The 17,489-nt window shown below is 46.1% G+C and overlaps 1 protein-coding gene across 4 annotated transcripts in view; it reads left to right on the plus strand.

Annotated features, from left to right (window-relative positions):
• TXNDC16 (thioredoxin domain containing 16) overlaps positions 1-17,489 on the plus strand; it is a 51,731-nt gene that overhangs the window by 25,344 nt on the left and 8,898 nt on the right. For all 4 annotated transcript variants that reach the window (XM_030484850.1, XM_030484852.1, XM_030484849.1 and 1 more), the window contains 3 exons: positions 4,420-4,588; positions 5,036-5,172; positions 11,319-11,403. In XM_030484850.1, coding sequence (XP_030340710.1) covers positions 4,420-4,588; positions 5,036-5,172; positions 11,319-11,403 — 391 coding nt within the window. The remainder of the gene's footprint in view (positions 1-4,419; positions 4,589-5,035; positions 5,173-11,318; positions 11,404-17,489) is intronic.

The following is a 17,489-nucleotide window of genomic DNA, read 5'->3' on the forward strand; positions in this document are numbered from 1 at the left end:
CAGTCAGGCCAGCTAGAGGAGCAACCTGGGAGAGTCAGGGGATGAAACTCAGCCTCTTCCTGAGCCAGTGGTCAAACCTTGGCTGATTCTGCACAGCCAGTCTTTCACCATGTGTTTTTTTAATCATTTGATAACAATCTCGGTGCATGAAAGCAGCCACAGGCAGATTCTCAACAGAGATTATGAACTGAGTGGGGTCAGGGCTTTTCCTCTGTGATCAGTAAGGTCCCACCAAAGAATCCCAGGCCAGATGTGACCTGTAGAATGACTCCAGTCTGCTTTCTAGACTGTGGCCTTGGAGAGGATGGAGGACAGCTGCATTAGTGGATCTGGAGGTTCTTAGTCTCTGCTGCTGAGGGAGCCTGAGTCACAGGCAGGCTACCAGGGAAACTAGAAGAACTAAAAGGCTGGGGGTCCCTGGGCTCTCAGTTATGGCCAGGAGGAGAATAAAACATGGGGTCTGGCTTTGGAACAATATCTCAGCTCCCCTAGAAGTGCTTGTATTCCTGTCTGCTCTCTGGGGTGGAGCATTCTTCCTAAGGGCTGAGAAGCCAAGACCGGCTGTCTGAGGCATGAATCACCCATTCTAGAGGCACATTTTGAGTTGCAGAACCAGGTGCCACTTTTGATGCCAATTCTTTATGCAAAATGGCACTGAAGATAGGCCATATGAAATCAAGCGCAATAGAATAGAGGAGGTTGGAGACTGGAATGACCCCATGACTCACCCAGGAACAGATGTTCAGCAGATCATCACAAAATTAAGTTTATAGCCCAAGAGTTTTCCTTTTGTTGAGAGATCCAATCTAGCAAGAGAAAGAGAAGCATCTCTGTCTTGCTGAACTGAGCACATTTTCTGCTCTTGCTGCAAGAGCATGCCATCCTCACTGCTGCTGGGGCTAACTGATGCAGCTATTGTTTTCTTTTACAAGATGTGAATTTTTGGAAGCAGCAACCCTGGGACAAGAAGACAGGATGTGAAGGTGAGACAGTGCTGAGCATTTCTCAGGTGTGTCATTGGCCTTTTTGCAAAGAAGAGAAGAAACCAATATCTCAGAAAAGCAATAGTGATGAAAAACAGTTCTGCTTCCCTTTCCTGTGCTTGTGGAGTCTTCTTGACCAATGATTTCCAAAGACAGGAGTCTGAAGTTGTTGTTCAAAGGCATGAAAATCACCTGTGTGATTTAGCAGAGTGTATTAATGGAAGCTAAATCTGAAGCAAGGATTTAGGAGTCCATTGTGTGATGCTCTCTGGGTAGTTGTTTCCCGTTCCATATTGGATTCTTCCTCTTGAAGTGCAGCATTTCATACGTAATTTATTTCTCTTTCATGCTGTAGCCTTTGGACCAGCTCTTCAAGAGAGCTGTTTCTAATGTCAGTCCTGCCCTCAAAAAGATTAGAAGTTTAAGGGATTCTTGTCTTTTCTTGTTCCCTATAGCACTGATGATTTGTCTTGTTCTGGTTTTATAAGACCCCTAGGACAGAGGTTCTTGCCATTGCTGGTTTTAGTAGCACCTAAATGCACAGAATAGTAGGATCTTGTGTTCCTCTTTCACCGTTCTTCCCATCCAGCAATGACCACAGGGGCTGAACAGTCCATTGCTGAGTAACTCAGCTCCTGAAATTGCTGCTCATTCAGTAATTAATAATATGGTGCAGATTGGGATGGAGAGCGATCGTCTTGTACAAAGTGTTCCTCAGGCCAGATGGGGCTCCTTTGGAGCACTTTTGGTACATAATCCCCCAAGGTTGTATCCAAATACTAAAACTCATATTTGAGGGACCTTAGAGCAGCCTTGCAACTCAATTTTAACTAGACATCAAAGCCCTATTTCCATGTCATTATTTTTCAGAGTTGGGCAGGACACAAGATTATGTGTTAAGAAATGAGGAGAACCAGCTATACTGGATCAGAGGTGTGAAATAAATCCAGGGGCTTTTAATTTGAGGTGTTATTTCAGAGCCTGGAGAATGACACAAACCATTTCTGCTCTCATGGAGTGTTTTGACAGCTCCTGACTGAGTGGAATTGCAGACCCTTCACTCCGTGCTGCTGCTTGCTTCGTCTGTACATGAGTTTGACACAAGACAGAGCAGCAGCAAACTCCTCACGTGAGCTGCAAAGCAGAGGCTAAAATGTGGGTTGCAGAAAATGGTCCAGTGGGATGACAAGGACATAGGGATAGGGGATAGAAACACATGCTAAGGTCACTTCTGCCTTCACCCTTGTTTGTGGAGATGCCTTGCCCATCTCTGGCAGGCATGTTTCTAACCTGTGATTAAAACCCTTCCACAGCTTCTCTGCCAAAAAGACTCAGCTCTGCTTGGTTCTCAGGAGCTTGTTTCAATATCTGGGCAAACCTCCCTGCCTGGGAATGGGTTGTTGCTTGTCCTTGCCCAGCTGGCAACAGAGAGTCATCTCGGTGTCACTTCCAGAACAGACCTTACATATTGTTAGATTTTATTGTTTCTTTCTTTCCAATCAAAAGAAACACAGTTCTTTGGGTTTTTCCTCAGGAGGTAGGTCTTCTGAACTTCTTCAGGGTATCTCACATCTGCTTAAGCCTTTCTAAAAACATGTTTCCCAGCCTGACTTGCTGGGCTCTGCAGAGGTCTCACTGCCACACAAGAGCATCATTTTCCTCCCATGTCTTGTAGATGTTGTTGAGAGATCATGCCAGAATGAGCTTTGCCCTCTTCTGCAGCACTGATGATATGTGTGCATCCTGCTTCTCATTACAGAACGCTGCTGTTGTTACATTTTGCCCTTCAAATTGCTTTCTGCCCCTCTGGGCTTGGGATCATTTGCAGCGTGTGTGTTTTATTCCATCAGCCGGGCCTGTAATGAAAATAGTGATCAGAATCAAACATAGGACAGACAGAGAACAAAGCTTGGCTGTTTTGTTCTGCCATGCTCTTGAGAAATCTTCATCACCTGCCCTGACCCTGGTTTCTGAAAGACACTTTGTGATGGTCTGCCTCCATGTGTGTACTTGTCTCTAGGTTTCGTCCCATCTTTCCCATGTGACTGTTGAATCCTGTTCAAACAAATTTAGGGAAGGTGTGAAGATTTCTGAGATACAGCATTCCTGCAGTGGGCATGGATGATATGGCCTGAGGACTGTACGTAGCCCTGCTGTCCTTGGTCAAGCCTGCAAGTAGGTAGGAGGCAGGTTAGGCGAGGCTGGCCACCAAGGTAGCTGGTGAAGCCAGTGATGGTTCACCTGCCAGCTTAGCACAGGCTCAGCTGTGGAACAGCAGCAGTGTGTGCTGGTCTTTGCCCAGCCTGCAGATGAAAGAAAGGCTGATAAGGACATGCTGGAATGTCTTTGGCTCATGGAGAGCACGCAGAGAACCAACCTTCATTTGTTTCACTGCTTGCAAATCCCTTGAGATAATCACTTCGATGAGACCCATAAAAAGCTTTTTTTGTACTTTTCCCAGGAACTAAAGTTGGACTGGCTGCTCTATAGTTCGCAAGTGCTCTTCCTTTCCCTTACTTGTGAGACCCCTTTCTTACTGTCTTAAAGGTACCTGCTAGTGGTTTGGAGATGAGGACCTGGCATGGGTAGGATAGGGCAAATGCCATCAGACTGCCAGCCTGCATTACATCTAGCTTGCTTACATCACCTTTAACTGTTCCTTGTGTATTTGGCTTCATGCTTTAAGTAGAACAGACACTTTTCAATACTGGGCACCTTAATAAGTAAACAGCCTTGAATGCATTAGCCTCCTCCATGCCAGCTTTATCTTCCCTCTTTCCTGTAAGTGAGTGCCTGCATGGTTTCTTTGTCTTGGCTTTATTCCTAAATATTTCCAGTACCTTTTCTTGCTGCCTTTTATGCTCCTGGACAGTTGCCTCAGGGTTTCATGGTATCCCTTTGAATAACCAGCCAGATATGAATGCCTCTGGAAATTTGTTTCTGAGAAGTGCAACCTACCACTTCCCTGAGTTTATTCTCTCCCTGGTCTGTTGTTTGGATCAATCACACCTGCTGGGCTATTTAATACATTCACAGGCTGAAAAATAGTTACTATTACGCTCAAAACTGTAAGGCATATCCATGAGTGATTTCAAGAGGTAGATAGCCTGTACACAAAGGGATTGTGTATTCTGGGCTGGATTTTGACATTCTGCCCACCCAAAGCAGTGTTTGACTCCAGGAATGGTGCAGCAGTTTCTCAGTGGTAGCCCACCTGCACTCACTCTGTGTGCTAGGATCCAGCTCTGTAGGATGCATGCCAAAGCAAATAGGAGTTCTGGCAGCGTTAATACAAATATATGTGATAATATTCACAAAAGCTAACAAAAAGCACTTTTTTCCAACCATTTCTTTTTTCTTTTTCTTTTCCTGTTTTTTTTTTTTTTTTAATTATCATTTTTTTGTATTATTTAAACTTATTTGTTTTCCACTCTAGGAACTCAGGGGGTTTTGCTTTCTCGAGTAAACTGCTGGGACTGGCCTGGCATTTGCACAGAAGAGAATGTCACTCAGTTTCCTACTGTTAAGATTTACAAGAAGGGAGAGAGATCAGTGATGTACAGTGGCATGTGGGGAACCAAAGAACTGACCAGTTTCATCATGCTGTAAGTGTCTGTTAATGAACCCACACACAGTAAGACTGGCACATCTGCTAGATGGTGTTCTGCATACTTCACGGCCTGTGTAATGGAAATCCTTTTTGGAAAAATAATGTCAGATCTGATTGCAGACCTGGTTTGGAAATGAGCTTAATAACTTTTTGTGCTTTTCAATGTCAGGAAATAGCTGTTTTTGGACAGAATGGGAATCCCAAGGATTTGAGGGCAACCACTTTGGCTCAGGGCTCTTTCTCTCTTCCCCATAACCAGCTCCAGTGCCTTTCTGTGACTAGGCATTGTCCTTCCTTCCCAGGCGACTGATTTTTGTTTCTAATGAGGGATAACAGTTGTCGTGTTGGGTTGAGGCATTGCTGGATTGAGGTTGCCCTTTTGTCCCTTCATCCTAAAAAGGAAGAAGGTGGCAGTCCATGTTGTTTCTCTGCTTTTCTGTAGGAGCCGAGTTTCCTGCCCTCTGAAGCTTGCCACGATTGATGAAGCAGAAGGATATTTAAGAGGCGAGTTTCCATCTGAGCTGTCATCCTATCACCACACTTCGCTTCTAGGAGTATTTAGCACAGCCACGAGTGAAGGTTAGTGTGGTATTTGTGGGTTAAGCACTCAGCTTTATTCCCGATGGGAGAGGGGTGATTCCAGGTGCTTGGAAGTTCTGCTGTATTTCGTTTTCTGACCTTTCTCTGAAAGAATATTTACAGATGTCCTGTCTGAACTTACCAAGCCACAGTTTGTACCTGTTGTTCCTGTTGTATCTCCTGCCCCTTACTGTGAGGATTTTGGATCTGTCCTCTTTATAAGCCCCCTTTCAGCCTCTGACTGAACAAGCCCAGATCCATCAGCCTCTTCTTGCGGTCCATGTACAACATGTCACAACACATTCCTGCTTAAAGAAAGCCCTTTCCACTATAGGATTGATAGTTATCTTGCTGACTTCTCCTCCATATTCTACCAAATATGGTAGTCCCAGTCCTTGCAACCAACACACAACCCAAAACATTTTTTTGAAAAAAAAACCCAACCAAACAAAGGAGCAATAAGGTAAAATATAAATGTCTTGCATCAGAAAGAAGGAAATGTGAATAACTCGATGAAATACACTTGTGGACTTTGAAAGAGGTGGGCACAGCCCCCAGAGTGGTGGACATCAGCTAGAAATGGTAAGCAAAGTTGCTGGAAAGAGTGTTCTGAACTTGTTTGAAATCGTCTCACTTTGTAGTCTTGGTCAGTATAGTCCTGGCCAGTGGCTGAAACTTGGAGCGGTAATGTTCTCCCTCCCCTGCCTGCTGCATAGGGTGCTGCTAGTCACTCAGATGCTGCTCCAGTGTCATTTGTTGCCACATGCTCAGTGCCATTTGTATTTGCTTGCCATAGCTGTGGTCCAGGATCTAGTGGGTCTCCATAACCTTTCTGAAAGTCGGGGAAATAGACCCGAGAACTACAGTGATTTTTCATTGACAATCATATATCTTAACAAGGGAGAGGAAATAAAGGGAACATCATGTCATGCTTCAGTGAAATCCACAGTGGAGAGCTAGGACCTTCCAACCCCATGATCTCTCAGTTACCAGCTACCCCTGGGAATTACTGCATTAAAAAAAAGGAGAATTTCCCAATCTTTCTCAAGATCAAAATTTCAGACTATTTTTCATCTGAATTTCCATTGTGTCTGTAAACTTTGGTTAAATGCAAACCAAGCTACTTTCTCACATGAGGAGGTCCGGAGGAAGTCAACTGTGCACAGAAGTAAGCATAAAATAAAATGTTTGAAACCAACCAGAAAACACTTGAGCTGTGTTCACCAAGCCAGCTGACAGCTAATATGCCTGCCTGTTTGTTTCTGGAGGGTCTAAATCTGTTAAATATATCAGAAAATCTTACTGATCTCAGAAAAATCTTTAGTCCATTTCTCCCTGGGTTTCATCAGTTGAGCTCCAAAATCTTCCCTCTATTCCACATATTCCACTCTGCAGTAGTGGAGCCTGGATTAGCCCCATGGTAGAACCTTGGATGGTGAGATGGGTTCATGGAAGGAACCTGCCTGAATCTGGCTGGATGTGTGAGCTCAGGCTCGTTCTTATATAGAAGTTGTTCATTTCCTTCCACGCAAACAAGAGTCTTGGAGGTTTCCAGACGCCTCTGTGTGGAGCCCACAAGATTGCCTCTTCCCTCAGGGCACACTCAGTCTGCAATCTGGAATGGCATCCACAGTCTGAGGTAACAGTCGCAAATGCCAAGGGAGGTGAAATCTGTGATGCTTTCCCTGCCTGTAACCTGTGGGTGTTCAAGCATCATGCAGAATGACCTGAGGGAACAGAAAACTGGAGCCAGCTGTTCTGGCACTGAACCCAGGCCAGAGTCTGGGAAACCACATTGCTGCTCTTATCAGCCTGCAGACTTATCCGGAATTTCCGATGATTTTCTCACAGCAAGAAGTCCTGCTCTAACCTGAACCAGCAACATGCCATGTCATTGCCATTTCTATTTAACTGAAATTAAAATTTCTATTTAACTGAAACAGAGCAATAAGATGTCCAGTTAAATAAAGCCCTGGGTTTTTTCCAACACTTAGTATCAGAAAACTAAGTTGGGAAGCCCTTCAGTGGGTCTGAGCTAAAAGAGGCTTGTTGGAAAAATCATAATGAAAATTTATTACAAAGAGGTGGATGGTATTATTAGGGCAATGAACGCGTGTTTTCCTGGAAATGTGAAGAATTTAAAGGAGATAAATTTGTTTGCTATGCAGAAACTGGAAGCATACTTGGAAGTAAGACTGTCCTAAACCATGCAGCAAATGCTTAAAAATACACCTGTGGTCTGCAAAGCTCTGGTACCATTGTAGGCCTTGCCAGCATCAGTGTAAACCAAGTGAAGGCAGCATGCAAAGATGCTACAGGTGCTGCTGAAGAGCATGGGATCATGAGATGCATTCTGCTAGAGGGATAAGTGCTGATGCTCAGATCCTGCCTCCAAAAACTCTGCAGAAGCTGTAGACCCTTCCACATCTGGCAGTTTTATTCCTTCTTGTTCCCAAATCCTGCAGTGAAGCTGGGCTTGTGCAATTCAATGTCATGGAAGACAGCTGGGATTCCAGCTCGAGGCATGTGCTGTAGCCTATGATCAGGCCCCGTGGGAAATTAAGAGAGCTCTCAGGGGGGACTAATTTTCTAGGAAATATTTAAATAGCTTCTTTAGAAGTGCTTTGTGTCTGTAAGTGGAGCTGTGTGGACTGGGGGTGCGTTTCCTGCATTGCTGTGGGCTGTTGAGAAATGAAGGCTGGTACGTGGCTCCGGGTCTGGCACAGTCCCCAAAATACAGAAAAATTTGGAAGTGTGACGGGGAGGGAATATATCCTCAGGAATGACCCCAATGAAACAAATATGTCTGGACTCTGCTGAAGGTTGTCCTGATTTAGGGAGAATTCCTGCAGCCAGCACTGTTCCAGGGCATCACTTCAACACAAGGTTTTGCCTCAAATGAGGGTTTAAGTTAAATACCTGGAGAAGGGCTCTTCTCAGAAAGTTTGCATGTGAGCCTGCTCATTCCGGGTCCTTCAGTACCTTGTGGCACAGGGCAGGCTGATGGTCTGCCCATGGACTTTTCTCCAGTAGTTGGGGGTTTGTTGGTGAAGTTCTTGGTGGTCCTTGTCAGCTGGTCCTATGGGTTGCTTTTCTCTCAGCACTGAAAAATCAAATAACCAAAACCCAGAGAGCTGGAAACCAACATCAGACCTACCCAACAGTGGTTTCTCCATATCAAGATGAACCAGCCAAGCTGTGTCACCAGCTTTGTCATATGTGTGTTGTTTTCTACAATGTCTGAACCCTCTATGGGCCACTCCTTTAAGGATCTAAGCTTCCATTTGGAAAGGAAAATAGTGTAAATGAAAGTTTGTGGTCCCTGTGGTTCCAGGGATACACAATGGAAAATATGGCTTTGAGTGTAGCTGGAAAGCAGGAGGCAAAGAACCAAAAAGTGACCAGTTGTGAGCCAGCCTCAGTCTATTGAGGTCTGAGTCAGCAGTCCCAAGAGCTTGGGCTGGACAATTGTGTTATGACAGTCAACAATATGGGAAACACAAAACAGTATCTGAATGAGATCTTACTTAAGTTATAAAGCAACATACATCATGGCTATATCTGAGATGTAACCTTAATTCTTGGGAGAACCTGACTTCTTCAAAGAGTATGGTTTCTCACTGTCCTTAAGTCCAAAGAGCCTTTTTTATTGTTTTCAATTGCTCAATACGAAGGGGTAGGGGAGGTGATGCTGAAATCCGCCTCGTTTTCACTGCACCTTTGGCATCACCAGTTTTGATCTCTGATCTATAACTGTATTTTACAAGCTCACGCACTATGGCTTGCATGTTCTCACAAAGCTTGTCTCTGCCTTAGTTCCAGCTGCCGAAAACTGAGGCTGTTTTACAAGGGCATAAACTAGCTCTGGAGTCATAGAATCATAGAATGGTTTTGGTTGGAAGGAACCTTAAAGCTCATCCAGTTCCAACCCCCTGCCATGGGCAGGGACACCTTCCACTAGACCAGGTTGTTCCAAGCCCTGTCCAACCTGGCCTTGAACACTGCCAGGGATGGGGCAGCCACAGCTTCTCTGGGCAACCTGTGCCAGCACTTCACCATCCTTACAGCAAAGAACTTCTTCCTAATATCTACTCTAAATCTCCCCTCTGTCAGTTTAAAGTCATTCCCCCTTGTTCTATCCCTATATGCCTTGTCAAAAGCCCCTCTCCAGCTTTACTGCCAGCCCCTTTAGGCCCTGGAAGCTGCTCTAAGGTCTCCCCAGAGCCTTCTCTTCCCCAGGCTGAACAAGTCCAGCTCTTTCAGCCTGTCTCCATAGCAGAGGTGCTCCAGCCCCCTGAGCATCTTTGTGGCCTCCTTTGGACTCACTCCAACAGGTCCATGTCCTGCTTATGTTGGGTGCCCCAGAGCTAAACACAGTACTCCAGGTAGGGTCTCACCAGAGCAGAGCAGAGGGTGAAAATCACCTCCCTCAATCTGCTGGCCACACTCCTTTCGATGCAGCCCAGGATATGGTTGGCTTTCTGGTCTGCAAGCACACACTGCTGGCTCATGTTAAACTTCTCATCAACCAACACTCCAAGTTCTTCTCCTCAGGGCTGCTCTCAATCCAGTCTCTGCCCAGTCTGTACTTGGTATTGCCCCAGTCGAGGTGCAGGACCTTGCACTTGGCCTTGTGGAACTTCATGAGGTTGGCACTGTCCCACCTCTCCAGCCTGCCCAGATCCCTCTGGATGCCATCCCTTCCCTCCAGCGTGTCGACCGCACCACAGAACTTGGTGTCATCAGCAAACTTGCTGAGGGTGCGCTCAATCCCACTGTCCGTGTTGCCAACAAGGAGTTGAACAGTGCTGGTTCCAACACTCACCCTGAGGAACACCACTTGTCACCTGTCTCCACTTGGACATCAAGCCATTGACCACAACCCTGAGTGCGACCATCCAGCAAATTCCTTATCTGAGTGGTCCATCTGTCAAATCCATGTCCCTTCAGTTTAGAGACAAGGATGTTGTGCAAGACAGCTTCAAATGCTTTGCACAAGTCCAGGTAGACGATGGCAGTCACTCTTCCCTTATCCACCAATGCTGTAACCCCGTTGTAGAAGGCCACCAAATTTGTCAGGTACAATTTTCCCTTAGTGAAGCCATGTCGGCTGTCATCAGTCACCTCATTTTCCATGTACCTTAGCATAGTTTCCAGGAGGATCTGCTCCATGATCTTGTTGGGCACAGAGGTGAGACTGGCTGGCCTGTAATTCCCTAGGTCTTCTTTTTTTCCCTTTTTAAAAATGGGGGTTATGTTTCCCCTTTTCCAGTCAGTAGGAACTTCACTGGACTGCCACAACCTCTCAAATATGATGGATAGTGGCTTAGCCTCTTCGTCGGCCATTTCCTTCAGGACCCCCAAACTCAGTCCCAAGAGTCAGTCAAGTAGAGGATGGACAGGAGAGGACTGGGCTGGGGCTCTGAACTCCATCTCTCAGCACAGATAGATTCAGCTGTGATAGATCAAGAGAGCCCTAACCCAGTTCTTTCCTCCCCATCCTCTACTTGACCTTGCCATCTCTATAATGTGAGTGGTGGACCCTCACAGCCGCTGCAGCAGGTGCACAAAGCAATGGAGCACACTGTGTGCGCAAGGCATTTAGCTTTTTGATCCTTCTATCCTATCTGGATGCCTGTCACAGACACTGCCTGCTCTGAGGAACTGCATAAAACCAAAAGACACTTGCGGGGAAACTGGTTTATCTGCTGGGCTCTTAGGACTACTCCAGTTAAGTCATCATCAGTCATTTCCAAAAGGTCACTGGGATTTATAAGATTAGACATATAATTAGTCTCCTGTTTCTAAGAACACTTAAGGACTTCAAGTCCTTAAGGACATTTTATTCTCCATCAGTGCCCCTGTCGTGCAGATCCTTGAAATTTCAGTACTAGTGGCTAAAGAGCAGATACTGTTCTCGTAGTAGGAACCTTCCCTCTCATCCTTTTGGCCTCTGCAACTCCTTCTCCTGTGGCCTGTGGCCATGAGATGCATCCACTTCTCATGAGCCTCTAATCGTAGTTTTGTTCCCAACTGACAGTGTGCTGTGGGAGGGTGTTACGTATGCAGACAGCAATTTGGTTTCCAAAAGGAAGATGACACTTCTCTTTCTATTGTGTATTTTTGTATCTTTGTCTGTTTCACAGCCAGGGAAACTTTCGAAGAGGCAGGAAACATCTTAAGTGGCCATGTAACGATGGGGATGTATTTTGAAGATGATGCCTTGGCTTTGTAAGTTGTTTCTCTTTTCCTTTGGGGAGAATTCTGCATTTAGTGAAAGCCAGTGCCTGAGCAAGTGTCACTGGTCATGCTGAGTGTTTATCAGCAGCCCCAAACAGCCACAATTGACTTAGTCCTATAGGAATATTGGTCAAGAGTCAGCCAAAGGGAGATGTAGCCACAGTACTGCCACTGATTTGCAGCCTGTCCATGGTCAACTCATTTAGCTCTGTTGAACGGTCATCTCCCTTCCTGCTGTTCAATTCAGTCTGGGTATTTTCAGTCCTTCAAACCTGCCAGCTCCCATGCATCTCAGGTTCCTCCTACAAACAGGACCAAACTTTTACGGAGTTAAAAATGGGCTGGAAAAATGATAGGACTAGCTAGGATTAGTGTGTGAGGAACAAAACCAGTTCTGCCCTTCTCTTTCCATCAGGAAGAAGTGATGAATTATTACTGGTTTTCCTGTTTCTGCAGTCGCTTCACCTTCTCATCTCCTCTTCCCTGTCCTGATGCTGCAAAAGTGCCTGCTGAGGTGGGGATGGGGAAGAGGAGTGTAAGGGGATTGCTGCAAAGCCAGAGGTGTAAATATGAGCTTTGCTCTGATGGCTGCCCCCAGTTGCTAAGAGCAGCCAAAAGAGAGGCTGCTGGTGACTACTTGCAGGCTTTCTTGGCTAGCAGTGGGGTGGGCATTGTGTCTAGGTGCTGGAAAATGGTTTGAAAGCCCTGCAATAAAAGCTGTCTTTCTATGCCTTGGTGTGGAGCAGGCGGCCTTTCTGCAGCGCTGTGAAAGGCATTAAACCCTTTCAGTCTCATCCAACTTCCTGGTGGGCACTCACATCTGGCTGTGAGATGTTTGCAACTGCCAAGGATGGGGAAGAACCTCTATCATTTCAATAGTTTATTTTACCTTGTAACTTTTTTTCTTGAAACATGTGCCCACCCGTTTCCCTTCCCTTGACAAGAGCAAGACATTACCACCATTTCCAGACAGAGCTTTGGAGAGGTGCATCCCCTTTCTGGAGGAAAAGTGCTGGAGAAATATAGCAGCCTTCCTCCTGCATGTATGGTAACAATGAAGTTAAGACTTTTTTGGCCAGCTCCTGGTTGGATAAGAGCATCAATTGCAGCCCTAACTATAAGCCAAATTTGAGCTAATGGAACCTAAGCATGTATCGGTCTGTGCACTTAACTGTGTCATTAAGACTCACACCAGAAGGGACAAAATGCTTTGGAGTAGGCTGTGAGAGGTGCTCCAGTGCTATTTATCAGATCCAGGGGGAATCTTCAGCTTGTCCTGGCATCTCATTTCCATCAGGAATTAGCTGTCAAGGCAGAATTAAAAACCGCAGAAGGTCCTCGGCCTGTTTTCCAGGTGTGGGTTTAACAGTCAGTAATGCAACAGTGAATTGTTTTCATTAGTTTCTAACAGATGTGATGCATCTCTTGCATGTCTGATGAGACATGGGCATTTTGTGGTATGCCCAGAGAATAAAAATGCAAATATCTTGGTAGTACATCTCTATTAACCAAACAGTGCTCAAAGCACCAGTGGCTGGGTCTTAGAAAGCTTGTTCAGTTTTGGGGTGGGAGACCACTGGGCAATGTCAGGTCAAGAAGTCACAGCCAGCAGCATCAGGGTGAAAAACCTGACCCCCCTCAAGCTAAAAGACTTTTCTCCCTTAAGGGTCTCAGCCCAGCAGATAGAAGTTAATAAAAACAAAGGAGTTCAGGGTGTTCTCTCAGCAATGACAGATGCAAGAATACACCTCCATCCTCATGCTCCATTCAGTCTGCAGCATGCTCCTGTTTAGTTGGAATAGTTAATACAGTTTCTTTTGATACTCATTCTGCCAAGTTTGGATTTTGGCTGTGATTTGTAGGTGAAGCTACTGTTGCTGGTCATCTTCTCAACTGTAAGTAGAAAGTAAACACTTACAGGAATTCCTTATGCAAGAGCCAGGCTCAGTTCCCTTCTTAAGAAAAGAAAAACTATTCTTCTGCTAAATGCTCAAGGAGAAAATATTTGTGGCTCCCAGGTCACGGAAAGCTAAGTAAGTCCTCTCTTCCCAGAGAAAAAGGTATACAGAGTATACAAAGAATGTTGTTAGCAAAACTGTTTGCTCAGCAAACACCTGCTTGGTTGGTAAATAATGAAAAAAAAAAAAAGCATTAAGGAAGAAATTGTTTCAATGAAGTCATTATTTATTTCTCACGTACTCAGATGCCTTAGATTCCTGCCAAGTATTTGTTTGCAGATGTTTTTGATTTAAATGCAAGTCTCATATTACCCATCGAATGCCTCTGCTATATAAATAGAAAGCTGTCAAAAGCAACAATACAAGCAGTTGGTACCAGTAAGATGAGGAGTGATTTCAGGGTAGACTCTAGCTATGAGGTGGGGAATTTGTTGTTTTTCTGGTGGGGTATAAAAAACTTCCGTGTCCAAGGCTGCTGAACAAGCTGATGTATTTAGACATAGGGAGCAAGAGTCTTTACCTCCTCTGAGACATGGTCAAGCCAGAGAGTCTCTTTAAAACCTGTGGAAGTTTGAGAAATTCAAAATCCCTGGTTTTTTTTTTTTTCAAGGGTTTTACCATTGTTAATCAATGGCAAATACAAGTTAATTTGAAAAACAACAGAGAGGGAAGGTAAGGATCTTCCTAATAGCTTAGAAGATTCCCAGACACGAGCAGAGGTGTAAGAATCAACTTCTTTGAACAGCAGAACTTGAGAGTCCAGACAGAAAGGGGAAAGCTTAGCTAGTGCTGGATTTGAAAAGCTGAAATGGCTCAGATAAATCCAAGAACAGTTTAGCAATGGATTCACAACATGTGAAGGCCTCAGGAAAGTTCGTGGTCATTCACTACTGCTGCTCTTTACCAAGACATCAATGCAGATCTGGGGGGGCCCTTAGAAATTTGTACTAAGTGTTCTTATTTCCAGGCAGATAAGTGCTGTGATGGAGGAACTGAAAGGCCTATGTATAAGCTGAACATGAAAATGGATCATCTGCAGTTCTCTCCACTTGCTTTGTCATTGATGACCGTTGATGCGTTGGGGGAGGGGGGCATCGATCCATCCCAACACTCCCAGTCAGTTGCCAGCACCTGTAATAAGTGCTTGGAGCAATGTAGAGATATTTCAGCTGCTCCAGCCATTGAGTCGGCTTCATTTGGAGCTCGGCTAAGGTGCCTCTATACAAACGCAGTAGTATGGGGAACAAACAAGAGGAATTAGAGATGTGCGCACGGCTACAGGCATATGATATCATTGGCATCACAGAAGCATGGTGGGATGGCTCCTGTGTTTGGAGTGTTGGAATGGAAGGTTACAGACTCTTTAGAAAAGACAGGCCTGGCAGACAGGGAGGGGGAGTTGCTATTTATGTCAGTGATAGGCTGGAGAGTATGGAACTCTGTCTGGGGACAGGTGATGAGTCAACAGAGAGTTTGTGGGTCAGGGTCAAAGGGAGAACAGCAATGGGGGACATTACGGTGGGGATCTGTTACAGGCCACCTGATCAGGAGGACTCTGTGGATGAAGCGCTCTATAAACAGATAAGAGCAGCCTCACTCTCGCAGGCCCTTGTCCTCATGCGGGACTTCAGCCATCCTGACATCTGTTGGAGGGATGGTACGGCCCCGCACAAGCAATCCAGGAGGTTCCTTGATTGTGTGGAAGACAACTTCCTCTTTCAAGTAATAGAGGAGCCGACAAGGAGAGGTGCCATGCTCGACCTCGTGCTCACCAACAGGGAGGGCTGGTGGGGAATGTGACGTTCCAGGGCAACCTTGGCTGTAGCAATCATGAGATGGTCAAGTTCGAGATCCTCAGGATGGTGAGAAGAACATGCAGCAAGCTCACTGCCCTGGACTTCAAGAGAGCAGAATTTGGCCTCTTCAGGAACCTGCTTAGTAAGGTTCCATGGGATATAGTCCTAGAGGGCAGGGGGGCCCCAGGACTGCTGGTTGATATTCAAGGATCACCTGCTGCATGCTCAGGACTGTTGCGTTCCGACTAGAAGGAAATGCGGCAGGAGAGCCAGGAGACCTCCATGGATGGATAAGGAGCTGCTGAGGAAACTTACAGGGAAAAAAGAATCTTATAAAAGGTGGAAGCAAGGACAGGCAGCCTGGGAAGAATACAGGGATATTGACCGAGAAGCTAGGGACCAGGTTAGGAAAGCTAAGGCCCAGTTAGAATTAAATCTGGCAAGGGATGTGAAAGATAACAGGAAAGGCTTCTATAGGTATGTAGCAAATAGAAGACAGACTAGGGACAATGTGGGCCCTCTCCAGAAGCTATCAGGAGAACTGGCTGCCCTGGATTTGGAGAAGACTGAGGTTCTTACGCCACCCAAGCCTTGGAAGGCAAATGCAGGGACTGTGAGAATGAAGACGTTAGGCTCACTGTAGGAGAGGATCAGGTTCGAGACCATCTTAAGATCCTGAATGTGCACAAGTCCATGGGACCTGATGAAATCCATCCGTGGGTCCTGAAGGAGCTGGCGAATGATGTTGCTAAGCCACTGTCCATCATATTTGAAAAATCCTGGCAGTCAGGTGAAGTTCCTGATGACTGGAAGAAGGGTAATATAACCCCCATTTTCAAGAAGGGGAAAATGGAAGACCCAGGGAACTACAGACCAGTCAGTCTCACGTCTGTGCCTGGCAAAATCTTGGAGCAGATTCTTCTGGAAGGCATGCTAAGGCACATGACAAACAGCAAGGTGGTTGGTGACAGCCAACATGGCTTCACTAAGGGGAAATCCTGCCTGACCAATCTGGTGGCCTTCTATGGTGGGGCTGTGGAACTGATGGACAGGGGCAGAGCAGTTGACGTCATCTACCTGGACTTGTGCAAAGCATTCGACACTGTCCCGCACGACATCCTTGTCTCTAAATTGGAGAGACATCAATTTGATAAATGGACCACTCGGTGGATAAAGAACTGGCTGGCTGGCCGCACGCAAAGGCTTGTGGTCAACGGCTCAATGTCCGGTTGGAAAACAGAGTGGTGTCCCTCAGGGATCGGTGTGGGGACCTGTCTTGTTCAACATCTTTGTCAGCGACATGGGCAGTGGAATTGAGTGCGCCCTCAGCAAGTTTGCTGATGACACCAAGCTGTGTGGTTTGATTGATACGCTGGAGGGAAGGGATGCCATCCAGAGGGACCTTGACACGCTTGAGAGGTGGGCCAGTGCCAACCTCATGAAGTTTAACCAAGCCAAGTGCAAGGTCCTACAGCTGGGTCAGGGCAATCCCAGGCATAGCTGCAGGTTGGGCGGAGGAGAGATTCAGAGCAGCCCTGCGGAGAAAGACTTGGGGGTGTTGGTTGATGAGAAACTTTATATGAGCTGGCTTCAGTGTCCGCTCGCAGCCCAGAAAGCCAACCATATCCTGGGCTGCATCAAAAGAAGCATGACCAGCAGGTCAAAGGAGGTGATCCTGCCCCTCTACTCTGCTCTCGTGAGACCTCACTTGGAGTATTGTGTACAGTTCTGGTGTCCTCAACATAAAAAGGACATGGACCTGTTGGAGCAAGTCCACAGGAGGGCCACGAGGATGATAAGAGGGCTGGAGCATCTCCCGTATGAAGACAGGCTGAGAGAGTTGGGGCTGTTCAGCCTGGAGAAGAGAAGGGTGCGTGGAGACCTCAGAGCAGCCTTCCAGTATCTGAAGGGGGCCTATAAGGATGCTGGGGAGGGACTCTTCATTAGGGACTGTAGTGGCAGGACAAGGGGGAATGGGTTCAAACTTAAACAGGGGAAGTTTAAATTAGATATAAGGAAGAAGTTCTTCACTGTGAGGGTGGTGAGGCGCTGGAATGGGTTGTCCAAGGAAGTTGTGAATGCTCCATCCCTGGCGGTGTTCAGGCCAGGTTGGACAGACCCTTGGGTGACATGGTTTAGTGCGAGGTGTCCCTACCCATGGCAGGGGGGTTGGAACTAGATGATCTTAAGGTCCTTTCCAACCCTTACGATTCTATGATTCTATGATTCTATGATCTTAAGGTCCTTTCCAACCCTAACTTTTCTATGATTCTATAAACCACTAGACACTGAGGTTTTTAAAGCATGTTTGAAGGAATCTCCA

The sequence above is a fragment of the Strigops habroptila genome, chromosome 4, assembly GCF_004027225.2.
Source record: "Strigops habroptila isolate Jane chromosome 4, bStrHab1.2.pri, whole genome shotgun sequence".
NCBI lineage: Eukaryota > Metazoa > Chordata > Aves > Psittaciformes > Psittacidae > Strigops > Strigops habroptila.